The 21,200-nt window shown below is 63.3% G+C and overlaps 2 protein-coding genes across 2 annotated transcripts; one reads left to right on the top strand and one right to left on the bottom strand.

Moving 5' to 3' along the window:
* Positions 1-631: 631 nt before the first annotated feature.
* Positions 632-12,054, bottom strand: SLC12A9 (solute carrier family 12 member 9). Its single transcript, XM_057367161.1, has 13 exons — positions 11,809-12,054; positions 9,617-9,751; positions 9,315-9,452; positions 8,794-9,096; positions 8,483-8,590; positions 8,260-8,371; positions 8,007-8,164; positions 7,664-7,746; positions 7,205-7,329; positions 5,708-5,900; positions 5,373-5,547; positions 4,482-4,628; positions 632-4,027 (listed from the first exon to the last, which is right to left on the bottom strand). The coding sequence occupies exons 1-13, from the start codon at positions 11,987-11,989 to the stop codon at positions 3,192-3,194; spliced, it is 2,694 nt and encodes an 897-aa protein (XP_057223144.1). The 5' UTR covers positions 11,990-12,054; the 3' UTR covers positions 632-3,191.
* A 2,328-nt stretch (positions 12,055-14,382) lies between these two features.
* Positions 14,383-21,084, top strand: PRSS56 (serine protease 56). Its single transcript, XM_057367068.1, has 17 exons — positions 14,383-14,550; positions 15,306-15,467; positions 16,044-16,241; positions 16,727-16,780; positions 17,079-17,268; positions 17,363-17,471; positions 17,552-17,711; positions 17,833-17,975; positions 18,089-18,248; positions 18,334-18,522; positions 18,596-18,757; positions 18,907-18,970; positions 19,201-19,363; positions 19,809-19,953; positions 20,050-20,136; positions 20,389-20,495; positions 20,600-21,084. The coding sequence occupies exons 1-17, from the start codon at positions 14,406-14,408 to the stop codon at positions 20,771-20,773; spliced, it is 2,412 nt and encodes an 803-aa protein (XP_057223051.1). The 5' UTR covers positions 14,383-14,405; the 3' UTR covers positions 20,774-21,084.
* Positions 21,085-21,200: the final 116 nt, after the last annotated feature.

Raw genomic sequence — 21,200 nt, 5'->3', positions numbered from 1 at the left:
TCACCGCTAGAACCCCATCCACCCCCTGCTCTCCCTCGACAGTGCTGAGATGCTGGGCATGGTGCCTTCACACCCAGCAGGGCAGTGCCCAGGGGGTTTCTTAGGTGCTAATTTGGGTGGGCARCATGGCCTCGTGGTGTCCTTTGGATTGCACCCGAGTGCCTGGTGGAGGTTGGCACCAGTGATAGGTTGTCCCTTATAGAAAACACTTGGCCCAAGACTTGCCTGTTTGGGGCAAGCATCACCCCACAAGTCCCACCCAAGAAGCCCCATCCCCAGCACCCAAGGGGTGGTATGARATCCAACCCCCAGGTGGGCACATCCACCCATTACCCACAACCYTCAACTCACCCAAAACCTTCAGTCCCCCTGCAAACCCCTCGGTTTTTTCCCCAATTCCAAACCTGGCATCCCATTACTGCCATGCCCCCAGCCTAGAGTAAAGCATTCCCCCAGCAGCCCCCAGCCCCACTCCCCCTGCCGCGTCTCCCCTTAGCTATTGTCAGAGGGTTGCCTCTGCCTCTGTCTGCGAAATTAATTCGGAGGTGGAGAGGGAGAATTATGTAAAGTGTGGTTATTCTGGAGCGGCGGGGGAAGCGCGGCTGATGGCAAAGTGCCTTTTTGTGTGTTTAATATGCATTTTTTTCCAGCGGTGCATTTTCAGGCGGGTAATTTGCTGTCTTTTCAGACCCCGATCAGTATCATTTCTCCGGCAATGACAGCTTTTATTTGCACTGAAATGAATGCTGCAAAATTTCCAAGAAATAGCCGAGGCCCTGTTGGCTGCCCACCCCCGCAGGGCCGGGGCATGGGCGCCCACCCCCACAGCCYCCTGCCCACGGTCCCGCTTGGCAGCGGTGCCCTGGGGTTCTGGCAGATGTGTGTGCCAGTTTGCACACCCCGTGTTCACAGAGGTGTGTGGTCCCCTGGCTTCCCCTTCCCAGAGCCCTGTGTCACACCTGGGGTGGATACAAACACCCCCACCGTGTGTGCACATACAGACACCCCTTGTGCCCATGCACAGCCCCAGCACAGCACCCCCTCCCAATGCACATGCACACACACACACACACACACACACACACACACACACACACACACACACACACACACTCTCCTAGTTTACCATAGCACCCCTGACCTAGAGAACTCAGCTGGCAGGAGGGTTAGGGGGTCCCCAGTTCACCTCTTTGCCCCAGCACAGCAGTCCTTGGGGAAATCAAGGCACAGAGGGGCAGGAAGAGATTGGCGCTCTCTGCCCAGCCCATCGCATCCCCTTCGTGCACAGACAGCAACGAGTGGGAGTCTGGAGGAGATGCAGGGGTGTGAGTGTGTCTGTTTATCYGCACCTCTAGATGTGGAAGAAGGAAAAATGCTGTTTGTGTAGGTGTGTGCCGCGTGGGCGTTGCGTGCCAGAGCTGGCTCCGGAGCGGCGGTGCCGGCGTGCGGTGCTGCCTTTGCAGGGGCTGTGATGCTGCGTGTACACACCTGGGGGTCTGTGTGTGCCAYGTCAGCCCCCTGCCCATGTCAGCCCCCTGCCCGTGCCACGGTGCGTGTGACAGCGTGTCTGCAGCAGTGCCATGGGCACACATGGCCATGTCTGTGTGTGGGCATCTCTGGGACAGMAGCCCTGGCTGTGCCCAGGCACAGGAGTGACATGAATGGTGTTGGGGGGTGCCATGCTGAACCCCCCTGCAATGCTGTGGAGGGCTGCAGGGTSCCAAGCCTGGTGTCCCATACACCCCCAGCCTCAGGTCCCCAGCTGTAGAGATGCTGGTGGCTGGCATGGCCAAGGTTAACTCTGCTGGAGCCCACGGGCACAGTGAGGGGAAGCTTTAATTTAATGAAGTGTGAGGCTTTTTATGGGCTTTTAATTACGTGGTGATAATTAACATTATAGGCCTCCAGGCCCTGCTGGTGCCCGGCTGTCCTGCGCCAGCTTCTGACTGTTTGTAAATAAATCCCGTGGGATGCGCGGTGCCCACCCCAGGGCACCCAGCTCTTGTGCCAGGGAGCAAAGCCAGCCCCAGCCCCCTCCTCCCTGCCAGGGCACAATCCACTGCAAAATGTGGGTCTTCAGCATTTGTTGCCCGCAGCTGCACCCAACCACCCAAGTTTTTCCAGCCTTCTGCCTGAACAGAGCTGGCAGCCGGCAGTGCCAAGCTTGGTGAGAGTGGGCACAGACAGCAGCGCCACACTTGTCACCCCCGCCTGGCCAGGACCAGCCCCCACTGCCGGGGCTAATAGGAAGCAATCCATCAGGCAGCTCTGGGCACGCTGCCCACCCGCCAGGCACCCACTGGATTTATCGTCCAGCACCCAGGCAATTTCCTGCCCTCCTCTAATCAATAAGGAGGGCAGGGGACAAGGTCAGCTTCCCCCTGCAGGTCATGATGGGTGTGGGGAAACAACAATGCCCCAGGAAACAGGTCAGGAGATCCAGGTGTGTGGGCTAAGGAMCACCACAAATCATTTCCCCATTTCCTACCAGGACCAGGAGATCAGCACTATTGGAGGTGGGGGGACTGGAGATTAAAGCATCTGGGGGTCCCCCATCCAACAGCACTGGAGGGGTGCTGAGCAAGACCTGGGTGCCAGACCCTGCAGCCATTCGGGCAAGCACCCAGCTGCTTCCCACACCCACTCAGCCTCACACAGGGAGCCCAGGCCTCCGGGCTCCCCTCCCCCACCCTTTCCCATTTAATTTTTCCTAATGAAAGGCAGGAGGATGGCGGGGAGCTGGGGCACCAAGGTCGAGGCTGCCTTTAATCAATCCCTGCTGCTGGCTGGGTGCCCGGAGGAGCTGGCGGAGGAGAGGATGGGGGCTGCGGCAGGGGAGGAAGCACAGAGGGGGTTGCAGGGTGCAACTAAGGGGCTCCCAGCAGACAACTGGGGCACCCAGTGCTTGGTCCCCCCAGGACMCTGCTATGCCCTACCCCAAAGAAAAGGCACCGTGAATGCACCGTGCTGCCCATCTGGCCCCAGAGCTCTGCCCAGATCCTGCCAGGGCAGCTTTAATCCTCTGCAGGAGACATCCCCGAAAATCAAACCCTCTCCCTGCAACCACCTCCCACTGTGGGGCACCCTCTTTGCCCACCAGGGTGGGGACACCGGGGCCATCCTCAGGCTCAGGCTGCTAAAGGCACTGGGCAAAAGGATTGTGCAGGGAGCCAGGGGGACCCRGAGGTGACCTAGAGCTGGGTGCTGGTGACGGCACTCACCCCGTGCACCAGCACGGTGGGGCCCAGCCCGCGGGTGAGCAGCTCCAGCTGGTGCAGGTAGAGTGGGTAGAGGCTGGTGTCAGCCGGTGGCCGCGGCAGGTACAGGAAGCGCACGGCCGGCGCGGGGCTCTGCTCCAGGACCAGTTTGTTGGCGGCGCACACGTACTCATCCGACACTTGGGTGGTGTTGGTCGGGAAGTTCACCACCCCTTCCTCCTCTTCCTCCTCCTCCGCTGGCCTTCCTGGGGGTCCCCGGCAGGTTTGCCAGTGCAGGCGGGTGATGGCRTCCCAGGGCACCAGCTGGATCTGGGCCTGGATGCGCAGGTCCTTGAGGAGCTGGCGCAGCTTCTCCTCCTGGGCATGGGGCATGGCGCCCGCCTCCACACAGAGGAAGAGGCGCAGGCGGGCSCGGCGCCAGGCCCGCGCCATGTTGAGGACACAGGCCATCTGCAGCAGGAACAGGCTGCAGGTGTCGGCGTAGCGGGCGCTGTCGGGCCGCAGCAGGTTGACRGGCCAGACATGGATGGTGGGCGGGGGGCTGGCGGCCCGCCGCAGCTCCCAGGCCTTGTCCAGGCTCTCCAGCTGCCGGGCCAGCAGCACGTTGCGAAGCATCTTGAGGGCGTCAGCCACGATGCCCACGTACTCCCGGGCCGACAGCAGCTTGGGGGCGGTGGGYGCTCGGAGCGGGGGGAAGCCCAGGGGCACCTCCTCACGGGTGCTGGTGAAGGCGGGGTGCCGGGCTAGCCCATCCTGCGGGGCCTCGTCGTCGTAGAAGCCCAGCACCAGGGTGTTGGGGCGCATCCCRCCTGCCGGAGAGACAGCACCAGCCCAGCTGAGCAGAGGCAGAGGGCTCTACTCCACCAGCCCTCCCGGCACTGACAAGGCACAGCTTGACTTTGGCATTGCTCACCCTGCCGATTTCAGACCCCTCAGGATCACACACCCAGCTGCCTCCAAGACCTGACTCTATTTTGGCATTGCMCATCCAATACCTGTCCAATTTGGCTTTGGGACTGCCCACACCGAGTGTTTCCAAACCCCCTGGCATCTTTGATCCAGGTGTCTTCAAGGCCCTCAACGCTGCCAACAGTGATGCCTCCAAACCTCAATTTGGCTACAGCACCGCTCACCCCAAATGCTCCAAGAGCAAACTTGGCTCTGGCATCGTCCACCCATGTGCCTCCAAATCTCTTGGCACTTCTCAGCCCACAGGGACAACAGGAKGGACCCTCATCCATGTCCAGCCCAGGAACCACTTACCAAGGCCAGAGGTGAAGAGGAGCTGCCGGACACCGTGCCGCACTGAGGGCGCAAGGGTGAGGCTGACGAAGGCCTTGACATTCAGTTTGTCCACCAAGCTCAGCCATGAGTCCTGCTGGGACTGCAACGGGTCTGAGGGCAGCATGTCTGGGTAGCAGACAAAACCAGCATCAGCAGGACACATATCCCATACTGAGGCTAACCCTGGTGTCCAGCCCCACTACACAACCAGTGCCAACCCCTGTGCCCACCCCAGCACCCATGAGACMGAGAGGGGGATGCAGGTGCTTACAGAGAGAGATACAAAATTATACATAAATATATAAAAAAATACCCAGGCAGCCCCATCCCCACTCCCCAATTTCAGGCCATTAGTCACCACAGCAACAGCAGGGAAGGGGGGAACAGAGCCTGTGCATCATCCATGACGTGTGCCATGGAGAGCATGCGTGTGCAAACCAACACACAGAAGGGTGCAAACACACCTGAGGCACCTGGACACACAGCAGGCATGAGGTGAGGATGGACACAGGCACACACGTGGGCAAGGCCATGCTGAGTGTGTGTCCACGGGCATGCGGGGTGTGCCAGGCACTGACCTGGGTGGCACGTGTCATGTGTGCACGCCAGCACTGACATGTGCAGGAGCCCCATGTGCACGTGCAGGGATGGACACTTGTGCAGATGCACGTACCAGTGTGTGTGCATGGGAGGCATGGGACTGACACAAGCCACCGATGTCCCCCACACCAGCCAAGCCCAAGCTGCCACACATGTGCCCAAAATGCTGACATTCCCTAGCTGGCAGCTGGGCAGGAGTGTCAACCCAAGAATTCTGAGAGCCCTCTGGCACCACAGCAAGGTGTAGAGGCCGTCAGCACAGATCCTCACCCAAGTCCTGCAGCTCGACGTGGCCCAGGACATAGAGGCCACTCTTCTTGAGGTCATTGACAAAGTCGATGAGGCGGGCGCTGCCTCGCGGGTTCTGCACCATCAGCAGCATCTGCGGGCGCCAGAACTTGACGTGGTCCTTCCGCACATCCAGCATCAGCAAGTACTTCCGCACCTGGAGGAGGGAGGAAAACAACTGAGGAACCCTTCTTGCTTGAACAAACCACCCCCTGGGGATGCCAGTCCTAAGGACGTGCTGCCCAGGACAGAGCTCAGCTGCCACAGGGACACCAGCTTTCCGCTCCATGAGGGGACAACAGGAGAACAGGGCTCACCTGATGAAAGATGAGGGCCTGGCTGATGTAGCCCCAGGTGCTGCTGGGTGAGAGGTAGTGGAGAGCAAGGAGCAGGAGGAGCAGGAAGCCCAGGCTCACAGAGGCYGACACGGGGCTGATGAGGAACATCATGACGCAGCAGCCTGCGATGCCCAGCAGGCACGTGTGCCAGGTGAAGTAGCGGAAAGTGGGCCTGGAGAAGAGAGGAGGGGACACCTGCTATCATGTGATGGCCGTGCTGGCTGCAGAAGGACACAGCAAGGGCAGCTGTGCCACACCAGCCACCCCCAGTGATCCTGCTTTGCCAGCCCAGGGTATGTAGGCCACCCCATGTGCCTGAAGGAGAAGCTATGTAGAGGAGATGGCACCTCCCAGGGCACTGGGCAGCCTGTTGCTGCCAGCCCTGGGGACACAGGGCAATGATGGCCATGGGGCTGGCACTGTTCTGGCACACCCAGATAGTGTCGGGCAGCGTGTGGCAGCACCAGCAGCCACGGTGCCCACTCAGTCTGGTGCAGGGAGGCGGAGGCGGGGAGGCGAGAAGCTGTTATTTTCTCTAATTGCTGTTTTTCCTGAAAGGTAATTAAAATCCTTTTCTGCTGCGCTTGATGGAGACCTCAGTGGGGAGGCACCAGATGTGGGGTGGGCGAGGGGCCTGTTGTTACCCACCCCAGCAGGCTCCCCCAGACACCGATCCTGCCCCGTCCAGGGGGTGCCCAGTCAAGGGAGCAGCTGGGCAGGGTGGATGGGAGCCTGAGCACAGACAACAGCTCTCCCTTGGGAATGGGGCCTTTGGGAGACTCCCAGGAAGTGCCACGCAGCCCTGCTTGGGCTACACTCCCTGCTGTGGAGTCACATCATCCTGCACCAAGGGCAGTGGGCATCACCCAGGAGGGAGATCAGGCTTGCCCCGCCCATTGTGMTGTGACCCCACACCCCAGATTTGGGCAGCCCTATCAGCCCAGCCACACACCAGAGTACCCCACACCCTCCGCCCCAGGCTGGGGCTGCCTGCCATACACACTCCTTCCTAGAAGATCTTTTCTCCTCCTCCCACCCAGGATCCCCCTTTCTTCCTCCCCCTTCTCTGTTAGTTTAATTAGCACTAATGGAAAGTGGGCTCCATCACTGCTTGGCAAACTGCCCGGGGGATGCCGGCCGGGCACAGGCTATAAATTACCTCTGGAAAGCCTAAGGGGAGGGGGTGGGTGGTACCCAGTGGTGCTGGATTTATCTGTACCCACTCAGCAAAGTGGTGCCAGCACACAAGAACCATGCCAAGCCAGTGGCATTCCAGGACCTGCCCATTTCTCCCTCCCCAAAGTGAGACTGTCTCTGCCCCACTAATGCCCAGGAGAGGGTGTTCAGCATGTCTGCCCACCATCTCATCATTACCCCAGGCGCAGAGATGGCAGGGGAATCACAGAGAGAAGAATGGAGAGATGAGTGCCTGCCAAGCACGTCAGCACAGCCTCTCTCCCCTGTGCCAGTGAGTACCTGAAGTTGGGGGCTGATGCCCATTCTAGTGCCAGACAGGCCAGGTTGACAGTGGCATAAACCAGGAGGAAGAAGGTGGTCACGACACCTGCGATGGTGTTGAGCTTCCCAGAAAAGAGTACAACCTGCAGAATGCACAGAGTGAATGCATACCCTAGGATGGGACCTCTGGGATGTGCCCAAGCCATCCCTGCYCACTTGGGGTGTATTCCAAGGGCATGATGGGTAGGGTACAGACAGGAATTACCTGTCCCCTTTCGTGATTTATCCTCAATTTATGGGATACCTCCCACCTCGGGAAGGGAAGGGCACAACAGCAACAGGAGGAGGCAGGGGAGAGGGCCTGGGGGTGGAATCGCCAGGGGCAGCAGGAGGTGCCAGGTTCTAGAGTGCCCAGCCCAGGTGCCAACACACCTTCACCCAGCCAGGCCAGGAAAGGAGCATCACTGACAAACTCACCTGCACCACCAGCCAGGACAGGATCACCGCCATCACTGGGTTCCCACTGGCAGATGTCTTCTTGGCCAGCGCCAGTGCCCGGCCTGCAAGGCAGAGTGGAGAAGTTGGGCTGGGACACCCAGCAGGCACCCACARGTCTGGCCACCAGCCAGGAGTCCCGTCCCCACCCTGGGTGCTGGGGCGGGGGCAAATTCCAGGGAATGCAGGTGACCCAGATGGCCACACAGCAACCCATGAACCATCACCCTCACACTGAGAAAGGAGTTCCTTGGTGCCAGGGCTGGTCCCAGGAGGGACAACCTGCTGAGTGGGCTCCAAGTGCCAGTGCACTCTGGGCACTCACCRAAGAGATCATCCCGGGCCAGGGCATACAGGATGCGGGATGCCCCAATGAGATTGCTCATGGCTGCAGAGAGGGTGGCAGCGTAGATGCCCACAGTGACCAGCGGTGGGAAGATACTGATGTCACGTAAGAAGCCGTAGTCCTTCTGCAGCAGGATCCTGGAGAGGGACACAGACACACTGGTAACAGTCTCAGCCCACAGCAGCATGCTCTAGCACCAGGCACACCCTGGCATGGGGACAGGTGGCTGTACCTGTTGCATGTGGCACACATGAGGAAAGCCAGCAGGTTGTAGACGAGGTAGGTGAAGAGCACAGCAGAGATGGTGCCCCGTGGGATGGAGTAGCTTGGGCGCTTCAGGTCCCCTGTGGGCAGRGGCAGGCAGCATTAGTGCCCACAGRCACAGGACATCCCTGGTATYCCCAGCCTCAGCTGCTGTTCCCAGTGCCACCCTGCCAGGCACCTCCTGCCCATACCGGACATGTTGGAGCCTGCCATGATGCCAGTGCAGCCRTTGAACATCACTGCGAAGACAGAGCTGAAGCTCATCATCTGCCCAGTAGTGTAGTCCACTGCATAGCCACCTGCAGGACACACGGGCAGGGACTGTGACAGCTGTCCAGGGTAGCACAGGCCCTCTCCTCCATGTCCCCACACACAAACCACAGGAGAAACCATCCCACAGCACCTTCTTTGTGCCCACAAGCTGCCCCACCCTCCAGTGAGCCCCATCTGACATGGCAATGCTAATGGGCACAGGGGGCARGGTGGGGGAGCTTCTCCTCACCGCCCAGGTTGTCTCGCAGGGTGTCGAGGGAGAAGCCGGTGAAGGAGCCGTTATCAGTCTCRGAGCCATTGGGGGAGTGGGGCAGGCGGATGGGCACCCTCAGGGGCCGCGTGGCAAAGAAGCTGACGAGRATGGTGCCCAGGACGGCCGCGACGATGAGGAAGATGAGGAAGGTGGCCTTGGCATAGATGGAGGCACCCACGAGGCACACGAGGAGGCAGAGCGCCAGCAGCACAGTGCCGTAGAGCAGCTCGTACCAGTAGCTCTGGGGCAGGACGTGGACACCAGTGCCCACTTTTTGGCCTGGACAGAGACAAGTCAGGATCAGCAGGGCTGGGAGGGGGCACCACTGCGAGCTGAGAGCTACCAGCATTGTGTCAGACATGATGGGCACCAGCTCGCTGGCCAGAGAGCTGGGTGAGCCATGCTGGCTATGCCGGGCATGGTGCTTGGTGTGCCTGCTGTGGTACCGGGCTAGGGGACACCTGCTGCCCAGGGCCACCACACAGTGRGGTACTCACCAGGCGGGATCCCAAAGCTGTCCACCACCGCCTCCACCAGCCCCAGCACGTAGAGGGCACTGCCACACACATTGGCCAGGAAAAACATGATCCCAATGCTGCCCCCGAACTCTGGGCCCAGGGCACGGCTGATCATATCTTGCTTGAGTCAAGGGAAGAAGTCAGCAGCCCAAAACACCACCAGATGCCCCCACCCCTCTCTCCCAGGAAAAGGGGGTCTCAGCCTCAGCACGACACCCCAAGACCAGCGGGTAGTCACCCAACTTTGTCCCTGGCCCAGCAGCACCCACAGCAAAGGATACAGTAGGCTCCTCCAGCATCCAGTGCCCCRTTGGTGGCAATGGCACACACAGACAGCACCGTCATGCCAATGATGAAATACGCCACTGCAAACATGGCCAGGGCCTGGTACAACCCAGCATGACCCACCACGAACCCTGCCGAGGATGGGAGAGGGCAGTATGCCCATTAGCTGRACATGGACCACGAAGGACAGAATCCCTGGGCATTGCCACCACACAGACCTCATCCCACTCCCATCCCTGTGCCCACAGSTCCCCCCAGGGACTGCCAGCACCTTCCCTTCCAGGGTTAGCCCACCTCAGTGTCCCCTCCTCAGGGTATCTCCATCCTCCTCCTGTGCCTGGCCCAGGTGTGCCCAAAAAACAAACCAACAGGGAAGGGACTCTGCTGCCGGGATTCCCATGCCCTGCTGCCATCCTTGTTAGTATGGGGAGTCAGGAGCTCCCCACAGGGATCCCGTTGCTGTCCCACTTGCCTACGACACAGCAGGAAGMAGAAGCAGTCCGGGTGTCCCTGCCAGCCCGGGCACCCTCCCTGGTGGATGGGTGGGTATTTCCGGTGAGAGGGGACCMAGAACTCCCCCCGCCCTGGCAGGGAGCAATCCCGGCTGCTGACACTGCGGGCAGGAAGGGGATGCCCGAGGCTGTCTGTGGGCGATGCCCTATCTCAGCCACAAGCCAGGCCGCGGAAGTGCCCGCGGGGGAGGCAAGGGRGGGTGACCAGGGCACCGGACCGCAAGGAGCCCTTGGGGCGCCAGGCTGGGTTTGGGGGCACCACTGTGATCCTCAGAGAGCCAGAGGGTACTTGAGTGCCAAACACAAGGGTAGGCAGAGCTGTTGGAGGAAATAAAAGGGTGCCCCAAAAGCACTGTGGGGATAAGTAGGAGGGGCTGCTCACYCTGGAGATCTGTGAAGTGCGTGAGGTGTGGGAAAAGCTGGGAACTGACAGGGAAAGCCTTTGCCCCCCCCCAGTGGGAAAGTTCCTCCTTCTGGCCGCTTTTCTTCCCCTCCAGCCCATACTTCCCCTCCAGCCCCGCGGCCCCCGGGATATCACACCCCCAGGCGGGGTGGGCTAGGTCAGGCAGGGGGACCTCGGTACCCGCTGTGGGGTTGCAGGGCTCAGAGCCGGTATGAGGACCCCAAGTAGGAGAGCGGGAAGGGGGTGAGTGATGTCAGGGGAGCGCCGTGCCCCCATCTTGGGGGGTCCCCCAGGCAGGGCAAGGGTCTCAAAGCTCTCCCCATGGCCCAGCGGGGCCCCCGGGCATGCAGCCAAAGCCCGCCCTGGGCTTTCCGTGGGCGGAAAGTGAAAGAGGAAAAGCTTTTCCCGTTCCCGGACCAGGGCAAACATTGCCCGCCCCTGCCTGCCCCGGGCCATGCTGGGGCACTTACCCCCTTCAGAGYCCCCCAGAAGGCTGCCAGCTGCCCCAGTCCGTGCCTATCCTGTCCCCCTACTTCTCCCAGGGGTCACAGTAACAGATTCATAACCCGGACTGGGGGCAGACTGGGAAATAACGTGTGYCCTTTGCACACACAGAGAGGAGCAGCTGAGTGTCTGCTGGGGGACACCAGGGTTCTGCCCTTGGGACACCGCGTGGGATGCGGGAGAGAACTGGGGTGGTGGAGCCTGGCACTGGAGCATATCTGGGAACCAGTGGGGTGCCAGCACTGGGGGACAGGTGGACATGAGGGCACTAGAATCCCAGCTAGGGAAGGCACTGGGAAGCCACAGGATTCCTACCCCTGAGACACCAGGGTTTTTAAACAAGGGTCCCTTATGGGATCCTGAAGGTCTCAGCTGGGCTCCCGTCCTGCAGGTTCCTGTCCCTGGGTTCCGAGGCCCGAGCCCCCAGCCTAGTGGGGTCAGGTGGGGACACACAGCACTGAGACCCCAGGCCAGGGGGAAACAGCAGGCACGGGCAGGGCACGGGGGCCCAGACTGTGGGCACTGGGTAAGCACCGGAGGGAAGCACTGCGACTGCAGCAGAGAGGGAGGCTCGGGAGAGGGCACCGGGAGGGCACTGGCGACCCACACTGGGGATCTCGGGGCTCCAGAGGCGGGGGCCCCGGGATGAGGCGGGGGCCCCGGGATGAGGCGGGGGCCGGGCTGGGGGTACCAGGCAGGGCTGGTGACTCTCGGGGGCCCCCGGGCCGCGGCCGGGAGCGGGGAGCGCCCCGGGGGCGGCGGCACTCACCGAGGCGCAGGAAGAGGACGACGCTGAACATGGAGAGCAGCGTGGGCACCACAACGCCCAGGAATGTGGGCAGCTTGCGGGGGGCGGCGGCGGCCCGGCCGCGCTCCCGGCCCCGCTCCTCCTCGGCCGAGGCGCCGCACAGGCGGTACGTGAGCAGCGCGCTGCGCTCCGAGCTCGCCATGGCCCGGCCCGGCTCGGGCCCCACCGGCCCCGAAAAGCGCCCGGTCCCGGTGCCGGTCCCGGCCCCGCCCGCCGACCCGGTCCCGACCCGCCGGGCCCCGCCTCACCCACGGCCCCACCCACGGCCATCGGGGCAGGCCCCGCCCCCTGACCGCGCCCCCTCACAGGCCCCGCCCCATCGGTAGGCCCCGCCCCATCGATAGGCCCCGCCCCGTGTGGGTCCCCCATCGAGGCCCCGCCCCACCACTGCCGCCTGCCCCCGCCCCTTTATTGGCCCCGCCCATAGTCCCCCCCGCCTTTGTCATGGCCCCAGTCCCAAAATGCTCCCCCATAGTGATCCCCTCCGTCACCGTCACAAGCCCCACCCCAACACCCCCACAGTGACTCCACCCCAGCCCGGATCACCCCACACCCCCAACCCTCGGCCCTTCCGGGGTCCCCTCACTCGAGTTCTCCGAACTCGCCCCACTTCACCGCGCACCCCAAAACCCGTCCCTGCATGGCCACACGCCCCCTGTCCCCGACCCCCCAGCCGCCAACACCCTGACACCGACCCTGGCATGCCCGCGCCCCGGGCACCCCCGGGAACCCCCGTGCAGCCCCCGCCGGTGCCCGCTCCCCCGCCCCGCGGCGCTGCCGGCCGGGCTCGGCTGCCCGCGCCAATTACCGGACAATCGGGRCCCCGGGGGCACCGACCCCCCCTGCCCACCGCCGGGGCTGGGATCTGCCCGGACCCCGGGGTCCCACTGCCGCCGCCGCCCGGGGCGGCCGAGCGCCTCGCCAATTAGGTTAATGGGGTTGGCACCGGCACCGGGGCCGGGAGCGGGGGGCACGGTGCGGCCGGGGGCGAACRCCACTCCGGCCTCAAGTACCCGAGTGGACGCCGGTTGCGGTCAGCAGAGTTGGACCCCCACATGTCMCGGGTGGGGGGATCCATGCGGGGACACCAGGGCAAGGCACGGGACCGCTTCACCGTGTGCCGTGGTGCTGTGTACCCCCACTCGTCCCCACCGTCCCCCGTGGGGCGGAGGCACAGCGTGCCCCCGCGGCCGAGGTGGGAGCCCGCGGGGCCGGGGCTTTCATCTGCGGCGGGCCTGTCGCCGTGCCAGSCGCGGGCAGCCCGTGCCTTTGATGTGCCACTGAAGCGGCATTGTCCGCGCCCCGCTGGCACCATCGCGGCCGGGAGAACGGGGGGAGCGCGGGCACGGAGCCGCTCCTGCCCCTAATGGGGACGAGCATCCCCCGGACTCGAAATGGGGATGGGGACACGGGTACCTCCTACACTCAACAGGGACAGAGAGCGGGGTGTGGGTACCCCCTGCGGAGTACAAAGATTTGAGCATGGGCACCCCTTGCTCCCCAGTGGACATGGGCACACGGGCACCCCTGCCCCCAGTAAGGACAGAGGTCTGGACATGGGYACCCATCTCTTCCACCTAACAACGATGGGCACCCCACAAATGGACATRGGACCCAGAAACAGTCCCTTTTACAGGGACAGAGGTGGGAACACGGGCATTTGCTGCACTCCGAAGAGGCAGGTGATGGAGATGCAGCTATACTGTTTCACCCAAAGGAGCTGAGGCTGGGCCCATGGGCGCAGGAGTGTGACAAAAGGAGCAGCATGGTAGTACCCTAAAATGTAGTGCCAATAACCAGCCGAGCGGCCAGCACGGAGCACACTGTCCAGCTGGACTGGTGAGTGTGCCTGTCCCATCCCAAAGCTGCACCCAACCCGGGCCCGCTGTTGAAGAGAAGAACAAACAAGGACAGTCGGTCAACAGCTCCCACCTGCCCCTCCCCGGGGCACGTCCTCCCTTCTGCACCCCAGGCTGGACACGGGGCATTGGAGCGAGAGGTACCGCAGGGGGATCTCCGGGGGCAGCCGGTGCACAGGGTGCAGCGCCCTTGCAGCTGTGATGGCACAGAGAGCGGGGACCCCCCCGCCCCGGACACCCTCCCCTTCCCCCGCCTCRCCCGCCCGGCCGCTCCCGGCCCGCTGCCCGCCTTTGAAACCGCCGGCGGGGCTCCCACGCCCAGCCCGGGCCCCCCGCGCCCGCAGCCGCCGGTGCGTTCCCACCCGCCCGGGGYCCGCAGGAGGGAGGGTGGCGCGGCCGGGGCTTGGCGTGAAAATGATCAAGGGCCGCGGGCAGCGCCGGAGCGCAGCGCCCGTCTGATGCTGCCCGCCCGGAGGCCCCGTCGAACAAAGGCGGCATTGAGGCCCCGGCTGCGCCCCCCCCCGCGCCCCCCGCCCCGAGCTGGCATCTTGGCGCGACATTAATGAACTCGCCTGTTTGTGCTCCCCCGGCCCCTCTCTCCTCCCACCGCCCGGGGGGCACCGTATATATCCATCCCTCCTTGCCTGCCGCGGGCATTTCGGGGGCTCCCCCCGCCTGCCCCCCTTTGCCCGCCCGGGGATGGAGCGAGGAGGGAAGAGGACACGGGGCGCTCTCCTCGGGGTCCGCCTGGTGCCCCCCGTGCTTTTGCTGCCGCTGCTGCAGCTGGTGGGAGGGGCCCCCCTGGGCCAGGGGCTGTACCCCATGCCGTCCAGCATCCTGCAAGGTCAGTGGGGCACAGGGATGGGGGCACCTTTGCGGGAGAGTTTGGCTGCAGGCAGGGTGGCTGAAGGAGATGGAACACCCTGGGTTCACTCTCAGGTGGGGAGGCAGCACAAGCAGGATGGCCAGGGCCCTGGCAAAGCCCCCTGAACCCGGGGTATGCCCATGCCACCTGGACTGGGTGTCAAGTGCTGCCATTGGCAGTATGGGACACAGGGGATGCAGGKAGCACTGTGGTTCATGACCTGCAGCTGCCAGCACTCTCTCTTACCCTGTGCCAGTCCCAGGGGTACTCTGCCAGGACATGGCCAGCAGGAAGGTGGCTGTGCTGGGTACAGGTGGTCACAGGTAGGGGCACATAGGGAGACAGACTCATAGGGCAGGCACAGGACTGTGCATACATGGGCACATGCGGGGACACGCACAAGGACAAGGGCACAGGGACCCTGGCATGCGCAAGTGTGCACTCACCACAGAGGTACACACATGGGCACACCTGCCCAGGGTCACACCCTGTCTCCATGGGCACACAGAAACCTGGGCAAACACCCAGGTGCCCATATGCCAGCCCCAGCAGGGAGGTCACACTTGTGGCCATCACTCTAGGCAATGCCAATGGGAGATGGGCCATGCCCAGCCTGACACCACCATGGAGACACCATGGCAGAGGCACCAGGCGGGCTGGGGGCACCCCATGGCTGTGGTGGGGGGCAGTGGTGGGGGCTCCGGGGTTCTGAGCACCCTGTGTGTATCCATCAGCACTGTCGAGCCGGGGGACCCTGGTGCTGGAGGCGGCCCTGAGGAGCGCGTTGCTGGCACTGGAGCGGGCRCTGTCCGAGCAGCAGCGGCAGCGGGGCGCCTGCGGGCTCTGTGCCCCCTGCCTCTTCCCACCCTGCGCCAACATCACTGACCGCTGCCCACGTGAGTCATGACCCCGTTAYCCCCACTGCCCTGTCCCCAGGAGATCCTACCCAAACAGAGCCCAGGATCCCCAGCCAAACACAGCCCAGGGGTCCTACCCAAACACCATTCCATGCCCAGAATACCCTACCAAAACCTCCATGCYTGGAGACTCTACCCAGTGTCCAGGGTATTTATTTGGGTGCCTACAAAAGCACCATCTCATCCCCTAGAAATCCTATCAAAATGATACCCCAAGATCCTACCCAAACCATACTTTTTCCCTGCAGGCCTAACCTACAGGCTTTTACCAAAACAATGCCAGACTCCTGAAAAACATTCCTAACTGCTAGAGACCCTGCCCAAGCAGTTCCCATCTTATATAGCTTTTACTCAATCACCTGGAGCCCTATCCAAATCATCACCTGATCCCTTATGAACTTTCAAGATATTCACCCCAAAACCATACCCCAGTACYCAGAAGACCCTACCAAATCATGCTCCCTTCCCAGCCACCCCAAAGCAGAGTCTGGGCTGGCGTGGGCAGGGGAGCACAGGGAGGACAGGGTGATGCCCACAGCCCTGTTGTCCTTGCAGCACCAGCCGTGCCCCCCACCATGCCACCCAGCTGCCAGGCCCTGCTGGATGCCCAGGCACTGCCCGAGCTGCCCCAGCGCAACTGGGCACTGAGCCARGCCTGTGCCCCCTACCAGCACCTGTGCCCACCTGAGGGGGCCCTGCACGCCTGCACCCCGCTCAGCGCCCAGCTCTGCCGCCACCGCCTCCAGGAGTGCCGTGAGTGGGCACCTGCACCCCCCAGGCTCCTCCCAGAGATGGGAGACCCTACAATAACAAATGGGGTATCCCCAGGGGATGCTTGGAAGGGATATGGGGTGTGGGGGTGACAGGGTGCTGTGATGGAGTGGGGAGATGGTGATGGGGGATCTCTGGTGGGATGGAAGGTTGGGAGAGACGAAGGAATCTGGGAAGAGAATTGGAGATTGTGGGGGATGGAGGCATTTGGAGAGATGAGCAAATTGGGCTGGGATGACATTGAGGGTCGATGGACAGTGTGGGGTGGGAGAAGTGGTCAAGGGGAGTTTGGGGACACTGAGTCACTCGGGGTGGACAAGCACTCCCTGGGGTGGTACAGGGGTGTTTGTTCTGGTTCATGGGTGTGTGTGGGCACTGAAAGGAACTCGGGGAATTGAGGACAGAAGGGCTGTGGTGATGACATGGGGGGGAGTGTTCCCACATGCCATGACAGCCTGTCCCTGCAGAGACGGTGGCCGCAGACCCGGATCCTGACGCAGCAGCAGAGGCGACAACACCAGGTGAGCCGGGGCGGCCCCGCCATGCCCACGCCACCCCCCAAACCCCCCCAATGCCGGCGGACGCCCCCGGCCCCCGGCTGCCTGCTGGGCCGGSGGGCAGAGGTTAGCGTCGGCAGCTGCCGGGCTGCGGGGTGCCCCCGGCCCTCCGCCCGCTCGCCTCCGTGAGCACGATGAGGCTTGACAGCGCGCCCGACGCGCCTCATCTCCCGCCAGCCCCTCCACCTGCCACGGCCATCCCCGGCCACCCGTGCCCACCTGGGCAGCGGGACACCCCTCTCACCCCGACTTTGTCCCCCAGGGAGCTGCGGGCGCCGCGGGGGCCCACAAACCAACGGCACGGCCCCCCGAGGGCGGATCATGGGCGGCAGCGTGGCCCCGCGGGGCGCCTGGCCCTGGCTGGTGTCGGTGCGGCTGCACGGGGAGCTCATGTGCGGAGGGGTGCTGGTGGGGCGCTCCTGGGTGCTCACCGCGGCGCACTGCTTTGGCGGGTACGGTGCGGGCACCGCGGGGACGATGTCCCTGCAGAGGGGGCACGGGGCGGCGCCCCATCACCCCCGTAACCGGTGCCCCCCACCCCGCCAGGAACCGGAACGAGCTGGCGTGGACAGTGGTGGTGGGCGACCACGAGCTGGGCAAGCCGGGAGCGGGCAAGCGGRCGGTGCCCGTGCGGCGCATCCTGCCTCACCCTAAGGTCGGTGGAGGTGGGCACCGGCCTCATCTCCCTAAGCATGCCCCAGGGGCCCCCACTGATACCCCCACATCTCCTTCCAGTTCAACCCCAAGACGTTTCACGGGGACCTGGCGCTGCTGGAGCTGGCCGTGCCGCTGGCCCCGTCACCCACCGTCAGCCCCGTGTGCCTTCCCAGCGGCCCCGCGGAGCCCAGYCCCGGCACCCCCTGCTACATCGCGGGCTGGGGCTCCCTCTACGAAGGTAAGAGACACCCTGGGGTGTTCCCAGCCCAGTCCCAGTGCACTGAGGTAGGACAGGGGGGACAAGACAGAGGGAGATTGCCGGGCACAAGGGACCCTGTAACGGGTGCCTTTCCTGGCAGAGGGACCAGCAGCCGACGTGGTGATGGAGGCACAGGTGCCCCTGCTCAGCCAGGAGACGTGCCGGGGTGCCCTGGGCAAGGACCTGCTCACCAGTGCCATGTTCTGTGCTGGGTATTTGTCTGGAGGCATTGACTCCTGCCAGGTAACACCAAGCCTGAGGGTGTGTCAGCACCCCGCTTCCCTGTGGAAAAATCCCCTGTGGCACACAGTACTGGGCACGTACCACAGCCCATCATTTGCACATTTCCCTTGCAGGGCGACTCAGGGGGCCCGCTGGCGTGCCAGGACCCTACTTCACACCACTTTGTCCTCTACGGTATCACCTCATGGGGTGATGGCTGCGGTGAGCGGGGCAAACCAGGAGTCTACACCCGTGTCACTGCCTTCACGGACTGGCTGAGTCTCCAGATGGACCGTGAGTGCCACTGGCTGCACCATGTGGGGGGATGGAGATGCCCAGGGTGCTTTCAGCACTCATGGCAGCGCYGGTTCCCTCGCAGCTGCCCCTGGCAGACGAGAGCCGAGCTGCTTCGACCTGCTGGCCCTGGCGCAGCTGCCCCCCGAGCAGCAGTCCCCAGAGCGTGCCCGTCTCTGTGCCTTCTACGCCGGGTCCTGCCGGGCACCCCAGGGCCGGGCCACCTGTGCCCGCCTGGCCGAGGAGACCTGCCACGCCAGGATGAGACGATGTGGTGAGCTGGGGGTCATGCCAGGGCCAGGCTGTGGGGGGGGACCAGGGCCACATCTCTCCCTCTGTGCCCACAGAGCTGCACTCCTATGCCCAGACCTTGGTGGATCTCCTGCGCCGGGCTGGGGACTTCATCCGAAACCAGTTTGATTTCTCCTTCCTCGCCCGCACTCTGCCCCAGCTCCTGGGCAAGATCTATGGGCACTTCTTCCCTCCCCGTGTCCGCAGGGATGCCCCAGGTGCTCTCCCAGGCTGGGCCGCCCCATGCCCCCTTTGGGGTCCCACCAGCCTTCCCTATGCTGGTGGTCAGAGCATCAGCAGGCTGCCCTGGCATCCCAATGAGGCTCCTCTAACCCTTGCCTCTCTTGTCCTATTCTTGTCCCCACAGGCCTGGCTGTGGCAGGGAGCGACTCCAGCCCCACAGCAGAGGGACCCCAGAGACYCCCCAGCAGGTGAGGTGTGAAGGGCTATGGAACGAGGGGCTAAAGGGGTTGGGAAGGTAGTTCCAACTACCTTCTCAGTTCCAACTGAAATGCTGGTGGGCCCTGAGATGCCTTTTGGGGACAGCCTGAAGCACTGGGGTCCTGTTCCTGCTGCCACCAGGGCACCCCCAGTGTGCCCTTGTGGGGTGCAGAGGGTGGCACTGCCTACCCCATCTGAGCTCGCCCCATTGTGCTTCCAGCTGGGGCAGCAGGCGGCTGCCTCCCTTTGCAGAGCTCTTTGGGGCAGTGGGACCCCGGCTGCAGGACTGGGTGCAGGCTCTGAACACCATGGCAGGGGGCAGCCACCTGGTGCCAACACCAGACCGGGAGCAGCTCCCTGGGGAGACACAGCTCTTCCTGCAGGTACGTGGGGAGGGACAGGCTGGGGGATCCCCTGTTCCTCTTGCGACTGTGCACCAGGGACCAAACCCCTTCAGTTCCCTGGTGTCCCCTCCTGACATCCCTTGGGTCCCTTGTCCTCTGAGCAGCAACCCTGGTGTCCCCTCCTGACATCCCTTGGGTCCCTTGTCCTCTGAGCAGCCACATCAGTGGCATCTCTCACTTTGCCACCTCACCCTCCCCAGCTRAAACCAGTGCTCCCAGTCCAACCAGTGCAGAACCAGCCAGGGGTCTGACCCCATAGCTTAGGATCTGACCCCACACATCCACAAAGCAGTTGCTTGTCACCAGGGCCCTGTCTGACACCACCCCATCCATGCCCTGCACTCTGCCACCATGCACCTGGGTGCCCTGTGGGTGCCCTGTGGGTGYCCTATCACCCATCCTGTCCCTTTCTTCCCTTCTGCAGGGTGAGGATGCGGTGGAGGAGATGGTGGGACAGGGACGAGCCTTCCTCACCCAGCTGCGGGCAGAGTTCGACCTTGGCACCACTCTGGAGCCACAATGGGCACCTGGAGAGCTGGCAGGGACCCCTGTGCCAAGSCGTAAGCCCCATGAGCCTGGAGGGGCTGGGGGCAATGGGGCAGTGGGGTGTCCATCTGCCGGACAGCTCTGTGCTTGCCGGGGTTTCACACCTCTCTTGGTGGCAGGGCCTGCACCAAGGGAGAAACGTGARCTGGTGCCCACGGAGCTGCCCAGGGTGGAGGAGGAGGAGGAGGAGTCAGGTGTGGGCAGAGGTAAGCTCCCACAGACCCGATGGAGTTGCATTTATCACCGTGGGGACAGTGACAAGCCCAGCCTTGCACTCTTGTCCCAAAGCTGTCCCATTTGATGGGACACTCTTTGGCTGTTTTCCCCGCTCTGCCCATGCTCCCCTCGTGTCCCCGGAGCAAGGGTGCTCCTCCCTGGGGTGGGCAGCAGCATGGTGCCCCCACAACTGACCCCTGATGTCCCCTGCATGTCTCTCCTGCCCATCCCCATGGTTGCAGCCTGCCCTGGCCTCAACGAGTCTGCRGTGCGGGTGGGCGCGGTGCGGGAGCTCTATGCCTGGGTGCTGCGAGTGCCCGAGACCGACCTGGCCATGACCTTCCAGGAGGTGAGTGCCCTGTCCAGCCACCCCAAGCCACACACCCTGGCTGTGCCATCCCCCAGCCCGCCCCTGSCTCCCCTGGGACTCACAGAGCTGTCATCTCCCTGCAGATCCTGGTGGACTTGGGCTCCAAAAACACCAAGGGGCTGTACCGGGCGCAGGTTCGGGCCACTGTTGGGGGCCGCCCCACAGCCTTCACCGGCCTCGTGGGGCTGGAGAGTGACTCRCTGGCCCGCAGCATGCCTGGCCTCGTCGCTCTGGCACTCGAAGCGCTGAAAACCTGATGATGCCCCTGGGGCACCGTGCCAGCRTGGGGAGAGGGCATTGGGGCAGGTGTCTCTGGTGTCCTTCAAACACATTCCACTCCCTGTCTCAGGCTCTTCCACCCTTTTGTCCCCAGTTGTACCTCAGTCTCTCTTCCCACCAGCAYTTCCTTACTTCCCCCAGGGCAGTGGGGCCCTGGTGGGTACCTGAAGCATCTCAGCCAGGAATCACAGTCCTCCTCTCCACTGGGACCCCCACCCTCACCCTATCTTCCCCAGAGGCACCTGAGTTGTTATTTATTTGTACAGAGAAGGTTTATTTTTCAATAAAGAAGGGCTCTATTTTCCAGTAGCCAGTGAGTGTGAAGTGAGTGCTGTGCCACGCAGCCCTGGCGAAGTGGGTGACAGTGCAGGGACCTTCCAGGAGGGCTGTGACATCCCACTGCAT

This window comes from Malurus melanocephalus, unplaced genomic scaffold, assembly GCF_030028575.1.
Source record: "Malurus melanocephalus ecotype Western Australia unplaced genomic scaffold, MMel_1.1 scaffold_75, whole genome shotgun sequence".
NCBI classification, from domain to species: Eukaryota; Metazoa; Chordata; class Aves; order Passeriformes; family Maluridae; genus Malurus; species Malurus melanocephalus.
Note: the sequence above shows the minus strand (reverse complement) of the source record. Positions and strands in the feature narration are given on the sequence as shown.